Source organism: Juglans regia, chromosome 13 (assembly GCF_001411555.2).
Source record: "Juglans regia cultivar Chandler chromosome 13, Walnut 2.0, whole genome shotgun sequence".
Classification (NCBI taxonomy): Eukaryota; Viridiplantae; Streptophyta; class Magnoliopsida; order Fagales; family Juglandaceae; genus Juglans; species Juglans regia.
In genome coordinates this window covers 25,058,882-25,070,255 of record NC_049913.1, presented here as the reverse complement: position 1 = coordinate 25,070,255, position 11,374 = coordinate 25,058,882, and the positions used below count along the sequence as shown (strand labels likewise).

General features: G+C 36.0%; 1 protein-coding gene across 1 annotated transcript; it reads right to left on the bottom strand.

Annotated features, from left to right (window-relative positions):
- Positions 1-10,069: 10,069 nt before the first annotated feature.
- LOC108990794 (putative calcium-binding protein CML19) lies at positions 10,070-11,099 on the bottom strand. Its single transcript, XM_018964886.2, has one exon. The coding sequence runs from the start codon at positions 10,809-10,811 to the stop codon at positions 10,209-10,211; it is 603 nt and encodes a 200-aa protein (XP_018820431.1). The 5' UTR covers positions 10,812-11,099; the 3' UTR covers positions 10,070-10,208.
- Between the last annotated feature and the right edge of the window lie 275 nt (positions 11,100-11,374).

The following is an 11,374-nucleotide window of genomic DNA, read 5'->3' as shown; positions in this document are numbered from 1 at the left end:
GATGTAATTTTTGTATTTTCTGATATGAGTATTGTGGCTTAGGGCATGGAGAAAAACATTTTTCTTTCCAGAAAAACAAGTTCAGTAAGGCTCTGATTATTTTATTTGCTTAAGAAGTTTAGTTCAATGCAAACTTTCTAGTGGCTTTGCTCCATAAATCAGCAACCCCATAAATCTTGCATGACTTCCAAATATGAAGTTTCCCCTTTCTACCACAAAAAATGAAAAAGAGTACATCTACTGAATTGTAAAAAAAACAATCTTTGACATTTGGTAGCCTTCACTGGAAACTCTTCCAGGCATCGTGACATTTGTTGTTAAAAGGCCACCACTCATCTCAAACAGCATTAGTCTACATGATACTTACCATTTTTTTAACCCTGCATTCTTGTTTTCTTATTGTCATTGGAAAGAAAGAGATATTGGGATTGAATTGGGGTTTAAATATTGCATGGAGGGGCTGATTTCTTATGTGTTTTTTGGGGCCTTATAACGAGTTTAGAAGTACCAGCATTGTACGTACTCTACTTTCAAATCTACTCCAATGCCATGCATGGATCCATTAATTTAAGATTTTTAAAAAAATAATTTTAAATTTCAGGAACACATCGCGTGATCACGTGATCATCATTGGCCATTGATTATTTGTAGATAATAATAATCACTACTATGCAATAAATGTGGTCGAGATCTCTGTCTTGGTAGGACTCTTTGCTTGTGATTTAGGGAATCCTCTAAACCAAGTGACAGTAAGGCTATAGAATTAATAGATATTTTTTATGTTAATTCTTTGTCATTTTAAGTGTGCACACACAAATATGTATATTAACAAGGAAGAAGCGTAGTTGTGTTAGGGAAAAAGGCAAAATGAATTTGGTTTCATTTTCATGTCCTTTTTAGCATGTAGTTGGTGCAAATACATGAGACAAAGATCCTAGTATATGTGGCATCACAAAAAAAAAGGAAAATCTATTTCTTTCCTTCTTTTTTTTATCTTTCTTCGTTTAACTTTTTGTGTTCACTGAGAGTGCTTTGTTTTTATTTTTTCTGTTCATACCAGAATCACAGCATTTGTAATAATTACAAAATGACCTTTTCAGATTCTGCATTACGTATTAGAGTTTAATCTTCATTTTTCTTCTTTTGCCATCATGTTCTTCGACTATAAAGTCTTGAAACACATTCTTATCCTTAGTGTGATGGGGGAAGATGAAGATGGAATGCCACATAGGCCTTCGACATCGACTTCGCAGTCATTAATGACGCCTCAAAATAGAGGTCGAAATCCAAACGTCTACCATGTGAGTAGACAAGTTGATTGATTTTTACTTTTCAATAAAGTTTGTTTGACGTGCTCATGAATCCAACTAATTGCATAATTGCAGCATACTTTTGATGTAAATATGCCCTACCCCCCGCCGAGTAATCTGGTAGACTTTAGCCCATTTGATGATTCATTTCAATTATATTTATTTGAATTTTTAAATTCTAGAAATTAACATTTTAATTTCTTTAGAGTCATTCCATTTTACCTATCAACGTGTATGTTTGAGCAAATGCCACCTTATATGCCCTACCCTCCGCCGAGTAATCCAGAGGACCTGAGGCAAGAAGCGCCCCCAGCGTCAACTGTGCCAACAGCTGTAGAATTTGAACAAAATCGAGAAAGTACATCACGGATGAGTGATGAAAGTTTTCATGACGCCGATGGTATTACATTTTTTTTCTACCTTGATTATAATGATTGTAATCTTGTTTTGATGCTAATCCATCCATATGTTTCCATTTTTAGAAATGGTCTTCGACATAAATGAAGATTTAGAGGGTACCACTATTGTCCAGGATGATGAGGTACGAGTTGAAGCACCAAGATCCGGTCTGGAATTTGACAGTGTAAGAGCTTACGGCCTACTATAAACAATATGCCAAGCAAGAGGGTTTTGGTGTACAGACACAGAGGACTAGAAAAGATGATGATAGGAGGCCTGTGTATGTGACCGTTGGTTGTGCCCGTGGCAGACAGTACCAACCTAAGAATTCTGATATCTCGAAGCTACGGCCAACAACTAGAACGGATTGTAAGGCGAGAGTAAATGCGACGTTGAGCAAGAATGACAAGTGGGTTTTCACCACTATTGTAAATGTACACAACCACATAACTGTGAGCCCCAAGAAGACAAGATTGTTGTGATCTCACAAGTGTCTAGGTGAATACAGTCAAAGGATCCTCGACCTAAATGATCGAGCCGGTATACGGATGAACAAGAATTTGTATTCTCTTGTTGTAGATGTGGGGGGTTTTGAGAATCTTTAGTTTCAAGAGAAAAATTTTCAAAATTTCATTGACAAAGCTAGACATTTAAGGTTGGCTAAATGAGGTGGCGAAGCACTTAATCAGTATTTCTAAAGAATGAGAGATCAAAATGATGGTTTCGTTTCTAACATGGATGTGGATGATGAGAGAAGGTTACGGAATGTGTTTTAGGCTGATGCTCAGAGTCAAGTGGCCTATGAGTATTTCGGAGATGTAACCTTTGATACAACGTACCTAACAAATAGGTACAGAATGCCTTTTGCTCCATTCGTTGATGTTAATCATCATGGGCAGTCCATTTTATTTGGGGCAGGATTGCTTTCAAGCGAGGACATACATAGTTTTGTGTGGTTGTTCCAAATGTGGTTAAATTGCATGAATGGTCGAGCGCCCAAAGCCATAATAACAGACCAAGATCGGGCAATGAAGAGTGCTATTACCATTGTATTACCCAAGACTCATCATAGATATTGTTTATGGCATATAATGAGCAAACTTCCAGAAAAGTTGGGATCTCATGCCAAATTCTCTTTGGGGTTGAAGACTGACATTCAGACTGCATTATATGACTCACAGACCACCACAAAATTTGAGGAGAGCTGGGGTCAACTACTTGCGAAGTATGATCTGGTCGACAATAAATGGCTTCAATCCTTAAACGAGGAAAGGTCTTTATGGGTTCTAGCTTACTTGAAAAGTGTATTTTGGGCTAGTATGAGCATGACACAAAGGTCGGAAAGTATGAATGCATTTTTCGACAGATATGTCCATTCCGGTATGACACTGAAAGAATTTATCGACCAATTTGATAATGCTCTTAGAAAGAAGGTTGAGGTAGAGACAACGGCTGATTTCAATTCTAACAACCAAGCTATTCCCTGTGTGTCCCATCTCAACATTGAGAAGTAGTTTCAAAACTTATATACAAATGCAAAGTTCAAAGAGGTCCAAAGGAAGTTGTTAATGTGTTGTAATTGTAGGTTGGTAAGCACACAAGGGTGCATTTTAAAATACGATGTGTTGGATGAAATATCTACTGATGATCACATCAAAATAGTCCATTTCTCATTTTACTATAACGAGGAGGAGGTGGAGGTAAAATGCACCTGTGCATTGTTTGAGATGAGGGGGATTCTATGTAGGCATGCACTTAGAGTTTGTTAGTTGAAGAAGATTTATGTGCTGCCAGATGTATATGTCTTGGATTGCTAGAGAAAGGACTTAAAAAGGAGATACACATTACTCAGAAGTAGTTACGATGACCAGTAAGACAGATCAGACGCCCAGAATTATGAACTTGTGGTTAAAAGATGTTCAAAATTAGCAACCAAAATATCCTCAGATAATGAAAAAGTCAGTGCATTCCTACATGTTGTTGATGAGTTTGAGGCAAAATGTGAAGGTTCAACACTAGAGTTGACATTTGAACAAACGAAGGCCAAACCAAAGGTGGTCTTGGATAAGGGTAAGAAGATATTAAGCCCCAATGTGGTCCGAGGGAAAGGGAGACCCCCAAGTAAGAGGAAGGTTCCACCCGTGGAAAAGATGGCAACAAAGAGAAAGAAATCGGTAATAATTGTGTAAATTTGCACTGTTAATAGTTAGTATTTTGATTCTAATGTCTTTTTTTGTTTTGGAACTTAGACCTGCAGGAAAGTTTTGATAGATGAAACACAATTGGGTGACACCCCGGGATCTCAACATCACCAATTTGATGATGGGGTTGGTGTAGGAACACAAAATAGCATTCTTACACGATCAACTCCACCAGGAAATGAGGTTAATTGTGTCTTTTCAATAAGTAAAAACCATGTATGACATCATGATGTAAACAATTTGGTTAAAGAAAAAGCGTGCTTCAATCCTTGTTTTAATTATATCTTTCAAATGTGTGACCATCTTGATGCACACTTGTAACTCCATGGTGATGAGAAGAAACATTTTTTGAAGCTCTTAGAGAGGGTTTGGTTTGCACTGTTTTGGTGAAACTCTTGGGTTGCATCTTCAACATATGATTACACAGGAAGTATTATTTTGATCTGGTTCTCTGCACCAGGAAGTTGATGAAGCTGTCGGTAATCTTCTTCATAAACTCGTAGAATAACTTCAGGTATATATGATCTGTGTGTTTCTCTCTAGGCATCAAGTAAGTATTGTTAATGTGTTGTTAATCACTTCTTTTTTTTTTTTTTGCTTGGAGTTATCTTACAAATAATCTCCATTTATTTTAAGGTGGTAGATATCAAAGGCTTCACAGGCAGGAAAAGTTTAGTAGTGCCAAAGTGTGAGTTGGATAATTCTTTTGACTGTAGGAATCTTGTTGTTCACGATTATAGTCAAATATCTGGACTAAATATATATATATATATATATATATTATGTTTTTATAAATTTAGGATTGAGAAAGCTGAAGCACAATGCGCATTATTAAACTCAGAATCATTATGCATGAGTAGAAATTTTGCACTCAGTTTCATTTGGAGTATCTGATATACATTGGAGATTCATATCGTCCTCCATATTCGGTCATAAAACCTCATGAGCATTGTTATCATTAACATTATCATAATGCCTTGGTGAGTAGATACACACATGCTTGCCTCTTGAACTCTTTGGAGTAAGTTATTTCTGTATACTAATTTTGAATTCATTTTGCTAATAAATTAGGAGATGGCGGCTATGTCATTTGCTATGAAATGGCAGATGTAGAGAGGCAGCTTGGATACAGAAGGAACTCATTGGTACATGTTGAGTTTCCCTGTAGAAGTGAATATGCTAATAAAGCCTCTTTCTGATAATTCTTTCTAATCTGCAATTTAGTAAGATGTGCCTATAATGTGTAGTGGTATCTTTAAGTTTATTTTTTAAGTGATGCCATCTTAATGAGCAACCTTGAGTGAAGGCCAAAAGGGTGGCATTATGTTGCAGAAAAGTAGTAATGGCTTGTCTTTAAGATATGGTTGGAAGCTCTTTTTGTGTCCTGCAATAACAAGGAGAATTCACTGGACCAAGAGATGAATGTTAATGGTGAATTATAGAAACCTTATCTTAGGACATTATAATTGGACTACATATGATTATATAATGCTATTTTCAATTTTTCAGAAACTTTTGTCAATCTTCCTAAGGAAGAATTCATGTGGCATAACTAAGCCTAAGTTAGATGTTAGTTGCGATTAAAAAGTTGGAGATCTAGGATAATGCTCTTTGAGATTTGAGATGAAGTTGTAAGAAAAACTGGTTTTTGAGATGGCTAGGAGAGATCCTTTATCAAATGCTTTAGTTGAAATATTCTGACATGATAAACAATTGCTTTGTATAATACATATACCTTCAATTCACAGCTAATCTTGGCCCCTTTTATTTTGAGGTCATAATTATATTTAGAGATTGCTTCATTGCAATGGAAATTCATGGTCTGCACCTAAATGGGTCTTTACCCCTAGTTGTCCAGTTAACTGTTGCACCTCAACACATTTGGGGGAAAGCCAGCTAACTTTGGAATTTTTGTGTTGCAATTTGGAGACTTTTACATATTGAAATAGGTCCTGGAAGAGTTATTGATGTAAGTATTGTTAATGTGTTGTTAATTACTTGCTTCTTTTTTCTTTTTCTTTTTTTGCTTGGAGTTATCTTACACATAATCTCCATTTATTTCAAGGTGGTAGATATAAAAGGCTTCACAGGGACAAGACATGAACTTTGCTTGCTACTATTGACTACATGAAGTTTGAAGACTCCTCAAATCTGCAGATATCAATTTACTGAATCACTGACACATTGTAATGGTGTTGTGTAGAGATGCTCTGTTTTTACCAATCTGACACATTGTAATCACTTACACTAGTGCAAGGGAAAGAGATGTTCTATTTTTACCAATCTTGCACATTGTAATGGTGCCGTGTAGAGTTTTCTGCAGTCTAATAAAACTATTAACACTTGAGGAATTTTCATTTTCACAAGATATGTTCTGCTTGTTTTTTTATGTAGAAAAGTGTGTTTGTGCTCTTCCATTTCAAGGTGATAATTGCATCATCTCATTCATACTTAAAGTGCTATTGGTATGCAAATATAGTGTTAACAAGTTGTTTCCATTCAAAACTCATCTAATCCATACAACGTGCTTTTTACATAGAATTTATTTGAACCAAGCAAACACTATTACAAAAGTGAGAACCCAGTACAAACACAACAGTTTTTTCTTTTCCTTTTTCAAATTCTTCACTCTCTCTCTTACTTTATCTTCCCTTTTCCAAACCCTATACTCGCGTCGTAGTACATCATCCCACATTTTCAAATCTCTCATACATGAAAATTCTCCTCTAGCAGATAAAGTATATCCGCTCATACAAATAATTCATACCTCGCATTTCCCTGCACACAGTGCGAACTCCCAATTAACATGATAAAATACACCTCGCAAGCAACAAATTGATATGCAAATATGACAAATATAAAGTTGCTTTACCGTATTATAGTTTGGGCATGCAAAAAATCTCCTTCAAGGATTTTTTGCAGTGTGGGACATCTTTAGTGATGTTTTCGAACCACACCAACAATTTGGTGATTCCATCACAAAATCATTTACTAAAGATGATGATTGAGATGATGCCATGTGTGATTATGTTGAACCAAAACCAAATTGTCAACTCTAAAAGGTAACCCAGCAATATCCATAAAACAATGCCTACCATTCATCTCATGATAATGAAAAATACTATGATAGAAGAAATCGGTAATATCCATGAAACAATCTGATGGTGTACGCAATGCCCTCAAGGAAAAATAACACAAGCCAACATAGTTGTGGAGACCATAATGCATCCCTGCATCTCAGGAGCTCAAAATTCAACTTTATTAATTTTCTCTGCCTTTCAAGTGTGTTCAGGCACTTAAATAACAATAGTTCCAGGCACTGATAATGACCTAAGACTTATATGATACACTACGTTTTGGAATTTCATTCCTTATTAACAACTACTACTAGAAAGAATATCTAATTTTGGGTCTCATCTCATATTGATGATCATTTAAAATAAATCTAAGATAACTACACAAAGAATATTGGATGACTCTTCAATATATAACATGCGATGTACCAATAAAGCTTACAAAGCACATACAATTTCACATGAATGCAATCCACTTAAACACAACTCATTCCTCATGGAAAGAAAACATATAGTTTCTCTTTTTGAACCTGATTTCCCTTTCAATAACAAACTCATTTCCCTATGAGAATTCTCCATTCTCAGTTCTCTATTCTCTATATTATACTACTCTCCTTTACTTTCAAAAACATGAATTTTTATAGACTTAAAAATCTTATGAGAATGATAGCAAAAACCACTAGCTGTGAGGCAAACTAGAAAATCAATTGTCTTCAATCTCTGAGATGATTTTCAACATTACAGTACCCTTATTAACATGATATGCTTATTAACATGATATGGATAGCTATAGAAGGATCCCAATGCATTTAACTCATGATTGGGCAAGAATTTCAGAGGAAGAGTCTCTTCCAAATGAAAGGAGTTTTGGAGCTATTAAAATTGAGAAAATAGACTACTAGGAATGAAATGTTTATTTAACATTTTTTTTATAAGCATGATATCATGAAACACAATATATCCTTCAACTATAGCATACAACAAACTAAATTAAACTATGGAGTAAACAATCCTCCAATTTAAGGTTCACAGTCAGCCTTGATTATTCATAAGCAATCGTTATAGTCAAAGACAGTAAATCGAATAAACATGTTTTGAAAAAATCAAAAGATCACCAACTCGATTATTCATCTAATTTTCAAAAAAATGGAAAAGTAAATGCAAGCAAACCATACTATATTCATATGTGAGAACAATTAATCAGAGTCAAAAACCACTATCAGGAAACCAACTTTTGTCAATTGAAAACATCATATTTAACATTTGAAAAAAATTGCAAATGTTAAGCTCTCCATACCTTATACTTCCCGACAGGGAGGGCTTAGTCTTTAAGCATCTACAGGCAAGAAATCGGTGGGGTTGGTTTAGAGCTGCTGAGAGAGGAGTTTGCATAAAGCCATGAGAGGCAACATCTACAGGAGGGTACCATTAGTTTCTAGCAAATACAGAGAGAAAAAAGAGATGAAACAGGGATAAAAAAAAAATAGAAAATAAATGTATGATAAACCTCCCATAGATCTGAGGGCAGCTTCACGTCAGTGGACTGAGGGTGGCTTCGCGACGGTGGACTGAGATGGGACCGAGGGCTTCATTGGTAGACTGTGTAGTGTGGAGAAGCCGGAGTTAAAAGATTATGATTCAAGACTTGGTTCACCATGAATTTGAAAACATGATAACACTAAGTAGACGTTTAAAGCTGCAAGCTACCTCTATTAATGCATAGTACTTAGCCCAAAGAAAATTTTGTTCTATTTTATCTCAATCAAGTGCATTTTTAGACTTAAAAATGATTAAAATATTTAATGTTAAATAAAAAAAATGTAAATCATTGTCATTGTTCAATGTATCGGTTCGGTTGTCAATATTTAAATAAAAACGTGCTATGGTGACTTGAATCAATGCATTCCTCTTGGGGATAGGAGCTTTAATTGCTTGGCAACCAAACAAAGGGTTGTACCCTTCGGTAAATTAGAAACATTTCAATGTATTCTCTAATATTTGAGAAGTTGTGACATCTCACAAGTACCATTTCCTAATTTATTAGTTGTGACTTTTCACAAATACCATTTCATTTAAATAAATTGTGACTTTTTACAAGTGTCATTTCATTCTGGTTGTGACTTTTCACAAGTGTCATTTCATTTTCTATAAATAGGGAACATCACCCACAAGTTCTCTACAACAATTAGAGAAACACTTCCTCCTTTGTTTTTCTTTCTTTGGGTTTTGGTTATTTTATATCAGGTTCGAGTATCTTCTTTTGTATACATTGACAATGAGATTAATGGGAATCGAAGTTATTATATCTTGGAAGTAGACTGTCAATAAGCCTAGTGCATGTTAAAATTTGGAGGCGACAGAATCTACTCTAAAAGCATTCATCACAACGTGCCTCAACAATACCAAATTTTGTCTTTCTAATTTGTTCTTGTTATTATACATATTCTCTAATTTAAACAACATTTGCACATATATAATTTATTATCCAAAATCTTGCCAACATATGGCAATGTGAGTACCGCGACTACGCTACTCCACGCGCAATGTTGTGGTTACCCTCAATGGAATATAGGCCCTCGAATATGCAAGGTTTCTGTTTATTTTCTTTTTCTGTGTACGTAAAATAATATTGTTCTTAATTTGTGTTTACTTTACAACTTCTGTCCGACCTGTGGGTAAGCGGATGTTAGTGGTGCGCTTATACCCTATTACTACTTGGTTTTAAAATTCTGAATTATAGTGAATATGACATCTGAGTAATGCTAAGAGTTCAGACTATATATTATGTGGTTGCGTTTAGATTGCTTATTTTTCCAACTTATGATAACAGCATTCTCAGATTGACTTTCAACAGACAAATGAAATACTATATATGCCAAGAGTTCAGACTATTATGTGTTGCAAATCTCTTCAATGGTATCGGGTATTGTTGTTATATTTCTTACCTAGGATTGAGATACTTCCAATTGTCTGCCTAAGTTGGTTACCCTTAATTTTCCCTTATTTATGTCTATCCCTCTCAGTTGAAATAAGGGAAAAAAAGGAGAGAGAATCCATAAAGAATAGTGCTGAAACAGTCTATGAATGAGTTCAAACCATCATAATCTAATTGTATATAATATATATTACAAGGCTGAAGAAATCTTTCATCAATCAATACGTCCGAAAGGAAATTAGGCAGACAAAAACTTGAAAAGGAAAGGAGAAATATTCTATTGGGTGGATCAATGCATCATAATTCTGAACTCTTCAAAGCTGAGAACGCCATCTCCATTGAGATCAAACTTTCGGATCATAGCTTTACAATCCTGAACGGACTTGGAATCGCCGAGTCGACTCAGCATTCTCTTCAAGCTCGTGGGGGTGATGCAGCCGGACCCCTCCATATCATACATAGCAAAAGCCTCTTTGAGCGTGTCATTCTTTTCCTCTTCCCCGCTTGTCTCCATTAGCTTCTGGAATTCCTCGAAGTCCAGCAGCCCATCCCCGTTTAAATCAGACGACTTCAGGGTTTCTTCCGCCTCATCCACGGACATAGTGCCCCCCACTGTGGTCACGCAGCCTTGCAACTCGGCAAGAGATATTTTACCATCTTCATCCACGTCCAAGTAATCGAACACCCTTTGGAGCTCGCTGCAGAATTTGCTCGTCATCTCGAAATCAGAACCCGAAAGAGAACGCTGCTTTTCAGTAGTACTCTTTCTCGAAGACAGCTTGCGACGTAATCTTCCCAGCGCTGATTTCGGAGATTTCACATTATTAAGCTTCTCATCCATCAGAGGAGGAGGAGGAGAAGAAGATGATGCATCGTGTTTAGCTTTCATCATGACGAAGATTGAAATGCTAGCTAGCTGTTAGTACTATAGAACAAACAACTCTCGACTGCTCGAACTCTGACACCAGAACTTCGAAATTCAGTTGAATGAAAGTAAGTTGGTTGCTTGTCCTAGTATATATAGACAGAACATGGGAGGAAATTGGAAACGAAAGTCAAAAGCTTTAAATTAATAAAGCACAAGATAAACGAAAAGTTGTGTAACAGACGTGGGTGAATGGATGTTCGTACGTATTAAGACGTGGGAGATAGGTAGGGAGGGAGGGGATAAGGGGATATAGATAGCCAGAACACGGTTTTGAGCTCACTGCCTATCTCATCGGTCATTAGCTGTTGGAACGCGTATTGTATCTTTTTATTCAACGGCGGCAGCGCGTGTGGGAAGTTTCCTGCTTCCGGAGGCGAGGAGGATGACGGGTGGGTTCCTTTCTTTTTCCTTCTGGATATTTCTGGAATTTTCTCATTCGACTCGTCATTCTTTATCTTTCATTTGACTATTTGGGAACCTAATCTCAGTTATCTTGATGAAAAATATATCTTTTTCATAATTCTAAA